Source organism: Botrytis porri (assembly GCF_014898465.1).
Source record: "Botrytis porri strain MUCL 3234 chromosome Unknown BPOR_002, whole genome shotgun sequence".
Lineage (NCBI taxonomy): Eukaryota > Fungi > Ascomycota > Leotiomycetes > Helotiales > Sclerotiniaceae > Botrytis > Botrytis porri.
This window is the reverse complement of record NW_024066076.1, coordinates 168,428-184,433: the sequence shown is the minus strand read 5'-3', so window position 1 is coordinate 184,433 and position 16,006 is coordinate 168,428. Positions and strand designations below refer to the sequence as shown.

General features: G+C 41.5%; 3 protein-coding genes across 3 annotated transcripts; 2 read left to right on the top strand and 1 right to left on the bottom strand.

Annotated features, from left to right (window-relative positions):
- Positions 1-7,268: 7,268 nt before the first annotated feature.
- Positions 7,269-7,814, top strand: EAF01_001140 (uncharacterized protein; the record flags this gene model as incomplete). Its single annotated transcript, XM_038909390.1, has 1 exon — positions 7,269-7,814. One exon carries the CDS (start codon positions 7,269-7,271, stop codon positions 7,812-7,814), a length of 546 nt encoding a protein of 181 aa, XP_038774202.1.
- Positions 7,815-8,679: 865 nt separating this feature from the next.
- EAF01_001139 (uncharacterized protein) lies at positions 8,680-10,818 on the bottom strand (the record flags this gene model as incomplete). Its single annotated transcript, XM_038909389.1, has 4 exons — positions 8,680-9,804; positions 9,895-9,939; positions 10,041-10,328; positions 10,708-10,818. The coding sequence occupies 4 exons, from the start codon at positions 10,816-10,818 to the stop codon at positions 8,680-8,682; spliced, it is 1,569 nt and encodes a 522-aa protein (XP_038774201.1).
- Positions 10,819-12,266: 1,448 nt separating this feature from the next.
- On the top strand, positions 12,267-14,651 carry EAF01_001138 (uncharacterized protein; the record flags this gene model as incomplete). Its single annotated transcript, XM_038909388.1, has 1 exon — positions 12,267-14,651. One exon carries the CDS (start codon positions 12,267-12,269, stop codon positions 14,649-14,651), a length of 2,385 nt encoding a protein of 794 aa, XP_038774200.1.
- Positions 14,652-16,006: the final 1,355 nt, after the last annotated feature.

The window sequence follows — 16,006 nt, the reverse complement described above, 5'->3', positions numbered from 1 at the left end:
ATCGACAAAAAGGCCACCTTTCTTAAGGACGACGCTAGTGCATTATCTTACATCTGTCGCTCATTATCTGACGATGATGAGGCTTTAGTGGACGAATATGATACAGCAAAGAAACTTTGGGATTATCTAGCCGTCAAATACTCCAGAATCGATGATATCGCAGCAGACGAGTACCTCCTCAAGATCAAGACCTTCTCTTTCGACGATACCCCTGATATGACTATTATAGGTGCATGGGATAAGCTCAAGGATCTTCGACGAAAGCTCTTATCTGCGGATGCTTCAGCCGGTGCTTTGTGTACAGATAAATCACTCTTTCAAAGCCTGACCTTGTCTCTCCCTGATGAGTACAAAGTCATCATTGATATGATCCGTGTCGTCAGTTCTACTCTAAGCATTGACGATAAGATCAAGCATCTACAGGTCAAAGAGGCAGAGATCCAGACCTCTGGAGACTCGGCACACCTTGCAAAAGGAAAGAAATATGTCCCACCTCATCGCCAGCGTAAGGCTAGCACAAGCTCGGAGACCGACACATCCATCATCACTTGCGAACTCTGCGACAAACCTGGCCACTCAGTCCTAAAATGCTTCCAGCTCCGTCGCGCCAAGCGTCTCTTGAAATCCGATTCAAAGCACAAACAGAAGAGAAGACAATCCACCTCTCCAGTGCGAAAAGACAAAAAACGCAGGGAGCACAAGGCTCATATCGCCGAATCAAGCTCCGATGCTACTGAAAGTGTCGTCGATAGTGAGTCTGATTCTGAGCATTGTCATCTCACCAAAGAAAGTATTAGTAAGGCATCCCCATCGCAATGGTACGCTGATACCGGCGCCACTTCACACATGTCTGACCAACGTTCTCTATTCAGAAGTCTAATTCGTACTCCGCGACGAAGGATAACGGTTGGTGGGGGAGCTATGTACTCGGATGAGCGAGGAACAGTGGACATGGTGTGCAAGGATGGAACAAGGACATCATTAGCTGGTGTGCTATATGTACCTGGATTGGGGGTCAACCTGCTCTCAGCCAAGAGAATTTGTGAGGCAGGACTCAAGGGTACATTCAGTCTCAAGAAGATGTATTTCACACCAGAAAACGATAAGAATAATAAGATCATCAAAGCAACAATGAAAGATGGGATGTATATCATCTCGCATGTGAAACCAGGATACGAAGATTCTGCATTCTTTGCGCTCTCTGCAGAGATCATTGATGGTACAAAAGGGGAAGTCGAAGAATTAACCATGACGGAGAAGGAAAGATACCTTATCTGGCATAGACGCTTCAATCATCTCGGCCCTGACAAAATCAGGAATCTGCACAAAGTCACTACACTCCAGAGACCGATCAAGGTCCCTTCAACTCTTGATGTCTGTGAAGTGTGCGCTCTCACAAAGATGACTAACAGAATCCCAAGTCAACTAAGTGCACGAAAATCCAAAAGGCTAGAATTGATCCATTTCGATGTTGCTGGCCCTTTCCCAAGGACCATTCGAGGGCACAGATACTTTCTCCTTATTATCGATAGCGCCACAAGGGTAAATTGGGTCATCCTATTGAAACAGAAGAGCGATGCAATACCCTTACTGAAAGCCTGGAAGCAAGAAATTGAACTTGCTACAGGAGTAGCTGTAATTGCTGCCAGAACCGACAATGCACCAGAGCTTCTTCAAGCCGTCCGGGAATGGAAGACTGGTGTGCGATCAGAGGTTACAGTGGTTGTATCGTCTCACCAAAATGGTCCAGCTGAACGCAATATACGCACCGCAGAAACCGACATGAGAGCAATGTTGAAAGAAGCTCATTTACCATTAGAATTTTGGGACGAAGCTGTCGAGCACGACGTATACATTCGAAACCGCACTAGTATTGGCCCAGATGCAAATGGAATCGATCGAAGCCCACTCGAAGCATTTACAGGCACATTACCAGATATCGATACATGCAAGGTCTGGGGGAGTCGATGTTACGCCTATATCAACCCCAAAACCATCCCAAAAGGACAAAGGCATGATAAACTTCGCGACACAGCAAGGGTTGGGATATTCCTGGGATACTCAAAAGACACCACCAAGCATATAAAGGTTTATTCACCAGAGCTAGGTTATACTTACCGCTCTTATCGTGTTACAATCGACGAAAGCTACAAAGGAGGGGATCTGGATCTCAAACTCAGAAACTGTGTAGCTGGATCACAAGGTACCAAGAATATAGAACCTGATCGCAGGCCTCGCGGCAGACCTAAGAATGTCCCTGAATCATCGTCTATTCCAGTCGATCCACCAATATCACCAAATGAAATAATCACAGACTCGATAGAGGTGCGCTTGCCAATACCAAAACGAACAAAGACTGAAATACCACGCTTTGATGAAGATGAATATGGAAATATCCGACAAGTGGCTGATGATTTAACAAGACCGGCAGGGGAAAACAACAAAGAAAGTGATGTTACTTTACCTGATATAACTTCACCACCTGATCATACACCACCGAAGTCAAGGGCACCTGAGGATATAACTTTACCACTTGATCATACACCATCGAATTCGAGTACATTACCTGAGAGTGTATTACCTGATATTGCACTACCTAATGAAACTTTACCACCTACTGCATCTACATCTGCATCTACTTCCACACCACCTTTGAGATACAATCTTAGGAAGAGAAAGAGAAGCGATGACGACGATATAGAAGAACAGAGAGACTCCAAAATCATTCGGGCCTTACTTGCTTCCTTAAATAAGCCAGGATCAGAATCAATTGAGCACGCCATGATTGCCATTCCAAATATTCATCAATTCGAACAGGAGACGAATAATGAAATTGCTTCGAAGATCTTGACTATTTTAGCAGATGCACCAGCAGAAGCTGAGACCGCTCTACCAGCAACGGAAATACTCGGGATCAAGATACCGAATACATATAAAGAAGCAATGGCAGACAAAAAGCACGCGAAAGACTGGCAAGCTGCAATTCAAGAAGAAGTAGACTCATTGGTCAAGAATGGCACTTGGGAAGAGTTCATTTTACCACAAGGGAGCAATCTAGTTTCAACGAAATGGGTATTTGTTGTTAAGACGAAGGATAATAAGGTAGAGCGATTCAAGGCCAGATTAGTGGCTAGAGGGTTCAGCCAAGTTTTAGGTAAAGATTACAACGAAACCTTCGCCCCCACTGTTCGACTCGATACTCTTCGCCTTTTCCTTGCAATTGTTGCAAGAGAGGACCTCGAGTGTTCCCATTTCGATATCAAAAATGCGTTCACCGAATCACACTTGAAAGAAGAAATCTATTTAGCACCCCCTCAAGGTGTTCATGTTCGTCGCGGCCGCGTTCTACATGCACTTCGGAGTCTTTATGGGCTAAAGCAAGCTGGTAGAGATTGGAGCCTTCTTCTGAAAGGAGAGTTAACCAAGATGGGTTTCGTACAAAGCCTTGCGGATCCGTGTTTATACACCAATCACCCGCGCCAGCTAATTCTCCTAGTGTATGTAGATGATATTGTTACTGCTGCTGCACAAAAACGAGATATTCAATGGTTTTATCACAACCTTTCTGCTCGATTCAACACCAAAGACCTGGGGGAGATTAGTAAGATCTTAGGAGTGCGCATCATTCGTAACAGATCAGAGAGAGTGTTAACTATGGATCAAGAAGAGTATCTGGATGCAATGCTTACCCGATTCGGGATCTCCCATGGTCAACACACTCCAAGGAAGATACCAATCTCGGATTACAACCAACTACGACCAACGCTCCCAGACGACGAGCTCACTGATGTAAACGAATACCAGCAAGCAATCGGCAGTACGATCCACCCTATGGTTTACACTAGACCGGACATCGCATTCGGTCTCGGGAGATTAGCACAAGCTATGTCTAACCCTGCCAAACATCACAGCGTTGCACTCAAAAACCTTATGAGATATTTGAGGTCAACTATTAAACAGAAACTACGTTTTGGGCCTGGGGGAGTTCAATCAGATATTTGCAAAGAATATGACCTCCTACAACGCACCATCAAAGTATACACCGACGCAGACTGGGCAAGCGATAGAACCGATCGAAAAAGCATCTCTGGTGGGGTAGTAATGTTCTATGGTGGACCAATCTCATGGGCAAGCAAGAAGCAGACATCTGTAGCTACATCTAGTACAGAAGCTGAGTACATTTCCATGGCGATGTTCACCAAACAAGGGCAATGGGTAGCCCAACTCTTGAGGGACTTAGAGCGACCACAGTATATCGGGAGCAACAGCGGAGTTCAAATGCTCGGAGACAACCAAGGAGCGCTAGCGTTAACCAAGAACCCACATCTACACGAGCGATCAAAGCATATTGACATATGTCACCACTTCATTCGAGATCTCACAGAAAAACATCTAGTCAATACCAGCTATGTCAATACAAGTGATATGGCTGCAGATGGATTAACAAAACCATGCGCAAGGGTGATATTTGAGAGATTCAAGAACATGCTGGGGTTTCAAAGAGAGTAAGCTCTTTGGGAGAGTATTGGAAGTTGTGGTATGTGCTCCAAAATCGACTAAATCGACCAAATTGACCAAATCGACCAAAATCACTGAATCCACCCATTTCACCTATTTCATCAGATTCATTGGATTCATCTTACGTCGAATTTATCAAAAAAAAAAAAAAAAAAAAAAAAAAATTAATGATTTCAAGAAAATCACGTGGAATAACAGATAAGCTTAAGGTCTGTTCGCATACGATCGGATTTTGATGGTCTACCATATTAAAACAATAACCCTACGATCAAGGAATAACGAATTTCGAAGCAATCAGTTATTGGGCGTATAAAAGGAATTTTAAAGAAACTAACTACTGAAGCTGAGAGAGTAAGCTCTCTGGGGGAGTGTTGGAAGTTGTGGCACGTGCTCTAAGCTACTGTGCATATATCACTTCCACTTCGTAGTTAGATTTTACCTTAGTACAATTAATCTACATAGTCAATAATACATGCATTCCACTGGCCTGCTCCTTTATTGTGAACAAAAGCCACTATAAAAATATTCAAAAGTAAAGTGTCTTATTTTATCAATATTTTTAAGAATTTCGAATCTTTTCATCAAATTAATTCTAATTCTATTCCATATCATGATAAATAAACTAGGGTATCAAAAGTTAAGTGTTCGAAGATTTTCGTCGGAAAAGCGTTGTCTGTACAGTAAATAGACTCCAGAACTCTTATATAAAAGGAGATGAGATGACTATTAAAATTCATCACTCTGTAAATTCGATAATAAGTAAATTCCATATGGAATTATAAGGATTAATGACATCAAATAAGTACTCAATTAGTCTTTAACTACAACACTATTTGAATTTTTATGTCTTCTAATGGAAATCGAACCATTGGATTATCGAGGGAGTGGTTGGTTTCGCTAGGGGCTTGAAAAGGGTATTGGAGTGGTATGGAGGATGTGTATGATCTCATCGAGGTTGTTAGCCTTGGATATGAAGTGAAGGCGCCAAATCAAAAACTGGGAATATTGCTCACCGGAAGACACAGTACTCAATTGCGGGAAGAGTTTCAGCAAAGTTTGTGTCCTTGTGATCATGTCCTTCATAGCGTGGGTATTTTGGTCTGTTTTTATGAATAGGTAGGTAGGTAGGTAGGTAGAGTGCAGAGAATAGATAGTTTCTTTTCCAGGTACTATTAGGTAGTTACTCGCTTGAATTGTTCTTATTGGTATGTGTCATGGAAGTGCCATATACGTTCTCATATACTCAGATACTCTTTAATTGTTACTGTTACTATTAATGTTTATCTTGGTGTAGATGTCTATGCTGATATTAATGTTACAGCAGAGTATGATATACCTATCTACCTATCTACTTACCTCGATACCCAGCCTAGTAAGTAAGGGTGCGTTTGGATCGATTTATTTCGGCTTATTTCAATTATTAAACCTTATTTATTTATCAAATAATGCTTAGTAAGCTCAAATAATAAGTTTATTAAATACTTGAAATTATAAAATAAATTATTAGGAATTATTGGATTTGTAATAATCTAAATAAATTAAAATGGTAAATGCTTTCAAGATTGTTATATATTGATTATAAAGTAGCTTTTTAAAGCTTTACAAATAATTCTTTAATAAATCTTTATTATTATTTACCCCTATCATTTTTCAACATCATCCAATATTATTTCAAATATATTAGCCTCAATACTCTTGTTATTTTAACAACATGATAAATTTCTTCAAATAAATAAGAAAACGAACCGAACGCATTCTAAGTAAGTCTGTGCTCTATCTGACACGAAACGAAACGGAACGGAACGAAACCCATTTCCTGACCACCAATTAGCATTCTGTGTACTTCGCATGGGATTTTATGGTTAAGGGATTGATTGTATGGAATTCACATTCGTCTGATGTTTGGGATTAACGATTGATGATTGATGATTGATATTTAAAACAAAGTGTGTGGAGCATTAACACATGCTTCGGTAATTGTTTCAGGAGAGGGGGTGAAACTTTATCTTACTTTTTCTCACTTTGCTTTACTCTACTTCGGCTGGCTTTCTTCTAGACTGATACTACCTAGTATGATAGATAGGTAGATTTTTCTATACTTACGTAGATTACTTATACGGTTTCGATGCATGATTGATCGTCAGAGAGAAAGAAGAGGGGGGGGATTTTGTTGCGAGGTTTGCGTGTGAGGTTTTCGCATCGGATGGGTTGGGTTGGGAGGGGTTGACGAGAAGGAGGGATGGAGAAGAGGGGAGGGGAGGGAACGGGTTAGTTTGATGATCTGGGTTTCTGACTTGTTTATCTAGTTGGGTATGGTATTGTATTGAGAAATCTGATCTGGTGCTTTAATTTATCTTGTTTCTTTTCGCACTCTTTCCATTTGGATTTATATACATCTCATTGTTGATATCTACATCTATTCCATCATATCATCATATCATATCATATCTAAAAGTCCTCGACGATATAAGTATTCGATATCATATTCAACAACATCTCAAAGCTCTAGAATATAAAACAAAAGAAAATTTTGTTTTCGGGTCATATCAACTTGATTGCTTAACATATTTATGCTTTCGTATTGATATTGGTATTGATATTGACATCCATCTATCTACGCCCGGGAGAGAGAGATATATAGCATCATATCACACAACATCAGTCATCCCATACATCACATACATATCACAGTACACCACATCAAACATCACAACTTACACCCCGCCAAACCCCCCACATACCAAAAAATCATGAAATCAGCCCTCACCTACCTCTACAGCAGCAGCAAAACCGCGGCCGAAGAACGCACCCAAAATCGAGAATGGAGACGCACACAGATGTATGATGGGAATGGAGGGTACCGGGTGAGTAAATTGGGGGCTGTGGGAGAGGGGAGAGAGAGGAGATTTACTATGGGGGGGATGGGAGATGGGAGGGGGGAGAGGGAGAGAGGATTGAGGAATGAGAGGAGAGATGAGAGGAAGAGGGAACAAGAAAAGGAAAAGGAAAAAGAGAGGAGATTTACTATTGGGGGGTTGGGGATGGGGATCGAAAGAAGGAGAGAAGAAAAGGAGAGGGAGAAAGTGGAAAGAGGGAGAGAAAGAGGGGAAGGGGAAGAGGAGATGATAAGTGGATTACGATTGAGGAGATGGATGGGGGTGGTCATGAGGAGGGAGAGGGAGAGAGGGATATGCATGGGGAAAGAGTGGGAGAAGGAGAAGGAGAAGGAAGAGGAGGTGTGGGAGAAGGAAGGGAAAGGAGAGAAAGAGAAAGAGGAAGGTGGAGAAAAAGTGTGATTTCGATGTTTCAACCGGCTTTGAAGAGGGGGGATTTTTGATTTTTGATTTGGGGCTTGTGAAAAAGGAAGGGAGGGGAGGGAGTTTTGGATGATAGGAATAGGAATGAGAATGAGAGATGAGAATTTGTAAGGAGAAATGGAGTATAGTACTATTCATTGGATAGTTCATAAGGCTTTTGTAGTGGGATTGGAAATAAATAATCTATTTGGTTCGTTTTGATTATAGTTTGTATGGGTTGGAGAATAATAAAATAATAGAAATCTATCTCTTTTAATTTTCCAGTTCTCAAAACAATAAAGATTTCTCATATCCATCATCTCTTTCCATCTTCTCTCCTGGGAGTTTTGGATGATAGGAATAGGAATAGGAATAGAAATTTTGAGGAGGATTAGAGTACAGTACTATTTGTTAGATAGGTAGTGAGGATCTTGTAATCGGAATGGAATGGATTGATGTAGATAATCGTTTGAGGTTTTTTGGTTATGGTGTGTGGTTTGTGTGGTTTGAATTATAAGGTAGGTAGGTTAATGAATGAGAACAATATAAAAATCTAAGTATCCAATCCTCGAAAAAGAATGAAAAGTGCTCATACCCTTTTATTCCTTCCGTTCTTTCTTAAAATGTTGGATGATGGGAATGATAGGAATGGTTATCGTGAGAGATGGAGTACTGTTCGTTGGATAGTCAATCAAACTCTTGTAGTGGAATTGGATATAAACGATTGTTTGATGTTTTCGCATTGTGATTTGTGTAGATTGGATACAAGCGGACAGCAAAAATATATATCTATCCAATAGTCCAGTCCTTGAAAAACAATGAACAACTCTCATAACATCTTCTTTCCAAGTCCATTCTTACAAACCTACACCACAACACCCTCTCCAATCTCCACTATCGCTTTCACCAACCCCTCCATAGTTTCCCTTCTCGTCTGTACATTTACCACGGCCCTAAAGAATTTCCCCTTTTCTCCACTCGCATAATCCACCATAAATCCTCTCGTCAACAATTTCTGCGCGACATCTTGGGTAATTTTCGTATTTTGTTCCCGATCCCCCAAGGTTCCCTCTTTTGCATAGTAAAAACAAATCTGTAAACACGGGGGTGGATTTTGCGAAACCAGTACTAAATCTCTATGGTCCTCAACCAACTGGGCAAAATATTGCGCCACGGAAAAAGCATGATCGATTTGTTTCTGGAAACCAGATGTACCGTAGTAGATCCAGGAGAGAGCTAGTTTGAGAGAATCTCCACGACGTCCACATTGCAGAGTGAGATCTGCAAGATCCCAGACTTCGGATCCATCTTCGACGGTGTGGAAGAGGTAGTCTGCGGGGAGGGTGTTTGCTGTGTGGAATTTGGAGACATCGGGTGCGAGGAGGAAGGAACAGGTTACGGGGACATTTAACATTTTATGCGGGTTTACGGCCAGGGAGTCGGCGAGGTGGGAGCCTTTTAGTTTGGATGCGTGGGTGGGAGAGAAGATGGCGGGACCACCCCATGAAGCATCGATGTGGAACCAGAGGTTGTGAGATTTACAGATGGCGGAGATTTCGGTAAAGGGGTCGTAGGAACCATAGATGGTGGTTCCGGCGGTGGCATTTACGTAAAAGGGAGTTTTGTTTTCGGAAATGCTCTTTTTGATGAGGGAGTCGAGTTCCGAGGGGATCATACGACCTTGAGAATCGACGGGGACGGGAATCACGTTATTGGACCCGAGACCACACATTTGAGCTGCTTTTTCCAGGGAATAGTGACCATGAGCCGAAGTGAAGAGAACGAATTGATGGTTTCCATTTCCATCTTGTTTTGTTTCTGGGAAAAGAGTATTGCGGGCAATGATCATGGAGGTTGTGTTTGAAGCCGAACCACCTTGAGTTGAGATACCTCCTGCACGAGGACCATTGAAACCGAAAAGATTGGCAAAAGCTTTTGCCGTAGTTTTTTCAACAATGGTCAAGGCTGGGGAAACTTGGTATACATGAACCTATTGATGAGTTTAGTGTAGGGCTGACATGATGGATGATATGCAAGGTTATCAGTCGTCGAGACATGACCCATGAAGGATTAATCTCACATTTGTGTTTAAAACGGCCAATATTAATTCCGAAATAATTCCTACCTATCGATCAAGTTTTCAGCTGGAGTTCTTTTGAACGTGTAACTTTCACCGCTCCAATTGTGGATGCAGAGAGATGCAGAGAGATGCAGATGAATACGTACCGCGTTGGTGCTTGCATACAGTTTATCCAAGAATCCTTGATCCCACGTATTCACACTGTATTTGAGCACTTGCGCAATGGATGACAGTAAACCGTCTTTTCCTTTTCCATTGATGGGAAGATTGAAATCTAAGAGTTGGAGTAATTTCTCTGGCTTGTGATGTTCGAGAAGAGTGGTTCGAGGACCTCCACCGGGAATGGCTTTTCCATGACCGGTGTGTTTGATCATGGCATCCTCATCGGCCGACTTGATGAAAGGGATGATGAGAGATTGCACGGCATTGAGTAACTAGAATAATTGAATATGTTAGATGATGTGTAATTTTGATGGTTACTGTTGGTGACATTTGATTGGGATGATTGGGATGATTTGATATGACCACGAGATGATGGGGATATGAAAGAGATGGGTGGCTGGATTAAGGTTTTGATATTGAGATGAGGTATACGGGTATGTGTAGGTGAGGTGGTGTGCGTAGGTGGTGTGCGTAGCTAGGATGTGGAGGTAGCTAGGGATGTGTATAAGATTGAAGGGGTCATGATGATGAGTATGATAATGATAACTCGTGGAATGATGATGAGTATGATAATGACAACTCGTGGAATGATGATGAGAGTATGATAATGACAACTCGTGGAATGAATGAATGCATCGACTTTTTTCTCACATCTTCTACTTCGTCGGCACGGTTCAACGGGTTTGGAGCGTCTGGCCCAGTTGAAAGCGTGGTGTTGTCCCGGAGTGGTAAAGTGGTTTCAGATGTTACATTTGCAGACATTTTGAGGAGGATTTGATGTATATGGTAAGTAGAAAGGAAGATCAATGGAAGAATGCCGATGGAGAATATCAATTGAATATTAGCAGAAGAATATCAATCGAATATTAATAGAATATCAACAGAAGAATATCAATCGAATACCAACAGAAGAATATCAATCGAATGAATACCAACAGAATTCTTCAAAAAGAGAATTCGAATTACTAATAGTAATATATACCTAGTAACTATAAGTAATTGAGTTTACCGATTATATATGTGTATCTGTACCTCGTATATACCTAGGTACCGTTACCAGCAACATAGAATGACAACCTCACTCCAACAGTCAATGATGAATGCATTGATTGATTGATATTATATAAAAAAACCATAATCCACAGGATTATATTCCTGGCGATGACTAATAATAACTCTTCCAATATTACGATGTATTCAATTCCCATGACGCAAAGATTTCACCATCATCAGTCATTTTGGGATTGTCAAAGCCATCATAAACCTACGAAGGATCATACCGGCAAACGTATTAGCTGTTCTCAGTATAATATTCCCTTCTTCTACCCTACCTACCTGGGCTGGCTGGGCCATAGCAAACCAAAAGGAGCGAGAAAAGCGGCAGAATATCGGACCAAAGGAAACGGCTGTGAGATGTATCATCATGTATGGAGTGAAGTGAAGTGAAGTGAGAATCAAGTGAAGTGAAGTGAGTGAAGTGAGAATCAATATAAAGTCAGAGATACAGTGAACCCAAGTAAAGTTCGATTAAAAAAGGAAACTCAAAGGAAAGAAATGGAAAGAAAAAAATTGATAAAAAAATAAAATAAAAAAGGCTGAAGATCTCACCGCTTTGATGAACGCTGGGATGGAAAAAGTACGAGCAATATGTATGACAACAAGGCACGACAAGGCTTACAACCCACTTCGTTCCAACACTTTGACCAATTTTTTCTTAAACTTGTTCACTTCACTGGGCAGTGGGCACTCACTGGTTCATTCATTATTCGTTATCCATCACTCGATCGACTCTATCGAAAGGTCCATTCACGGTAATTCACGCCATCCAATTCATCATTTTGCCAAGAAGGTTCAGCTATGATACAAGGTTATTTCACAATCTTTTGGTACTTTATAGGTAAAAAGAGGTAAAGAGTACAAAAGAGTATAAAGTACAAAAGTAAACCGCTAGCGCCCGCAATTCACATTTCCAAAACTTTTGATTCGAATTCTTCAATTGCTTCAACTTCCTCCTCCCTCTTCCATATATCCCTTGATTCAGAGGAAAAGAAAAAAGAACAAAAGAAATCCAATCTCATTTCTTCACTATATTTTCATTCTTTCATTCTTTCAATTCTCCATTACATTCAATTCTATTCGACTCAATTCAGGTCAACTCTGTTCCATTCGATTCACCTCAACTCCCTCTCAAACACCACATCCCCTCCAAAATGCCAAAAGAAAATAAGCACGCGAGAGGTAGAAGAGACACCCTAAAAAGAAAGAGGGAAGAAAATACCGATAGGGAAGAAGATCATGATGGTGATTCGCAAGATCTAAAAAAGCGAAGATCTTTCCAAATTGAAGACGAGGTTTCTTTCATAGGTCTAGATAACGACAAAAGTTTACCCTCATTCCCAGCTGCCACAGGGACAAATGCAATCGAAGTTGCGGACCGACCTTATTATGGATTACTTGAGGACGAAGAACAAGAATACTTTCGAAGAGCAGACGAATTACTCGAGCTGAACGATTTCCCCTCGGATGAAGAACGAAGTCTTTTTCTCGCAAATGTATACCGGGAAGCGAGAGGAAAGGAATTGAAGATTGCTTGTAGTCAATCATGTTCGAGGTTAATGGAAAGATTGATTTTGTTGAGTACACCTCAGCAAAAAAAGAAATTATTCTCTCAATTTGCCGGAAATTTTCCTCATTTGGTATCACATCGTTTCGCAAGTCATTGTTGTGAAACGCTGTTCATTCAGTCGGCTTCAATTGTTACCGAGGAACTTACAGGTGAAGAAAAGAAGGAAGAGAAGAATGTGGCAGAGGCAAAGGCAAAGGCAGATGCAGAGGATGGAGAAGAGGCAAAAGAAGATGAGATTACTGAGTCGATGGAAAGTTTGTTTTTAGCAACCTTGGACGAACTCGAAGGACAGCTATCCTCTCTCCTCACCGATCGATTCGCTTCCCATACACTTCGAGTTTTACTCATCATCCTTTCCGGTCGACCTTTAGAGAAATCTTCGACAAAATCATTACTACAAAGCAAGAAGAAGGAAAAGGTTGGTATAAATGGATTGGATACCGCTCCGACAGAATTCTCGCTCAGTAAGCGTCCTGTGCCAGAATCTTTCTTGTGGGCAATTGAGAAGATTATTTCGGATACCATTGCTTCTATGGATAGAGCTTTTATTCAAGTTTTGGTTGGGCATCCTACTGGAAATCCTTGTTTGCAATTATTACTCGAATTGGAGCTCACAAACCCAAGCTCCAAAAAGGGTGGTAATTCGGAACAAAAGACTCTCATTTCGACACTTCTGCCAGATGACATTACGGTGGAAGGTAGTCAATCTGCCATCTTCGTCAATGGCATTGTCTATGATCAAATTGGATCCAGGGCTTTGGAAACAATCATGACACACAGTCCAGGAAAGTTATTCAAACAAATTTATCGAGCAATTTTCAAGGATCGAATCGCAGGATTGGCACGAAACGAAATCGCATCTTACGTTGTCATTCGAGTCTTGAATCGTCTCAGCAAAGAAGATCTTGAGGAAGCGATAACCGAAATTTCTCCTCAAATCGAAGGTTTGGTCGGCAGACAACGTACAAATATTATCAAGGTTTTATTGGAACGTTGTCAAGTACGACGTGCAAGCACTGAAGCTCTCACCAAAAGCATTGCCGATGCATATGGATCTGATAAGAATGAGTTGATATTGAAGATGGCCGATGTTTCTCTCGAAACTCTTACATTAGCTACAGCACCACCTCCAGCCGCTGCTCAGGATGATAAACCAGCTCCGGTTCCTGTTTTACCAAAACCCAGCCCATCTCAGCTTCATGGATCATTACTTGCTCAGGCTATGCTCAAGATCCCGGGACCACCTGCGCAACTCATTCAGAATTCTTTATTGGCTCTTCCTACCTCTACAATTCTCGCACTCTCTTTATACCCAACCACAACTCATGTTATTCAAGCATCATTGCTTCCTTCTCCGCCTAATACTCCTTCAAACCTTTTATTCCGTCGCAAACTCATCAATTCTATTATATCACCTTCAGCCGGAGCTACTCCAACACCTCAACCTCCAATCATCACCTTATCCTTGTCGTCTGCAGGAACACACATCTTGGATTCCCTTTTACATACCACGACCACCCCAACATCTACTTCTTCAGCTTCCCTATTTTCCCTCTGCGAACGTATCGCTATGTCCCTCATGCCTTACGAGCCTATACTTAGAGATAGCTGGACTGGGAGAATTGTTTGGAGAAATTGGTCCATGGACTTATTCAAGAGAAGAAGAGCCGATTGGGTGAAGAGAGTTAAGAGTGGTGATACCCAAGGAAAATCGAATATTCAAAGTCAAATGGTATTGAAAAGTCAAGATGGTAATGCAAATGCTATCGTTGGAAAGGAAATCCTTGGAGATGGAATTGGAAAGCCACATGGAAAGGGTAAAGGTGGTGAGAAGGAGTTTGGAGGAGAAAGACAAAAGAGTGCTATCGAGTTGGCAAGAGAAAAGTTTGCTGCTCAAAAACTTGCCGTTGGAAAACTAAAGACTATGCCACCAAAGGGATTCAGAGCAACTGGTGCAAATGCTATTTGAGGGGACCAAATTGCAATTTGGGAGGGGGGATTGGATTAAACGAACATGGAATCATGAACGAGTCTTCACGATAATGACATGATGGAACTGAATGGATGGATCAAAATACTCACGACACCACTCGCTTTTCTGGAAAACGAACGTACGAGCAAAAAGGTGTTAGCCTACGAAAATTGGGATGGATGAGAACCGGATATTTAGAAAGCCAAGGCAAAATAACGAACGAGAAACAGGCACATGAAGGGTCAAAAAAAAAGGGTGTTTGATATGAGAATGCAAAAGACTACGAATGTGGTAGCTAGGAGCGGCGAGAAAGAGTTTTTACTTTACTTTCTTTTTTCGTTTGTTTGTCTGTCTACTCTGGTCCGCAATAAGATGTTCTTGGTTGTTTGATTGACTTTCAAATAATGAGTTTTCTTGTTGGTTATTTCTTTTTTTGATTGATCAAACATATTAGCGTGCATAGCGAGAGGAAATGGGGATAGGGATCGATGGATGAACGAACGGAAGATGAGAAGAGGGGGCCGGTGGATGAGATTAGATTAGTGGGAGAATGAAAATGATAATTTGGAATTTGATATCAGAAAATTCATTTTTTGGATCTTGATTGAAGTGTGGCTGAAGTATGATTGAAATGTGATGTGGCGTTTTGAAGATGGCGATTTGGTAAGTGAGCGAACTAAATATGAAGGTGGAGTTTGATAGGGGAGGAGAGGGGGGGGGGAGCGTATGGGATTGGATGGGCCATGGGGTGAATTCTGAATTTGGATCTGGATTTGAGAGACGAGATCGCGTGGGAGTTTGGGGGATGTTAGTGTAGGAATAGGTGGAGGGGAGGGAATGGGATAAGATGAGATGAGAATGATTTAAATGATTTGAATGATTTGAATGGTGGTGATGAGGTGAGTGATTGATTTGAGAGGAGGGAGCTTCGGTCGATCGAATCAAGAACTAGGAGCTAGTTTGGGGGTTTTACATTTTTCATACAATTGAGATCGAAATCGTTGTTTGTGTATCTGAATGTTATGTGCTAGGGTTTGATTTAAGGGAGGGGGGTGGGTATTTGATGATGGAAGGATTTTCGGGGTTTCAATTAGCTTTGAGTTTTGAGGGGAGAGAGATGCTGGATGGATGGTGATGGGTGTTGGCGTCTGGGATATGAACTCATCCTATCAGCAAGGTTGTGGTTGTGAGGTAGGAGGAGTTTAAAGTGGTGTGAGGAACGTGGGTTTCTTGGAAGTTGGACGCTGTTTTTGTTTGTTTTTATTGGGTTTACATATACTTTGATATGTATAGATCTGAGTACCCATTTGATGATTGAAAACACCCAATCGAAGACATCTTTCGCTAGATTT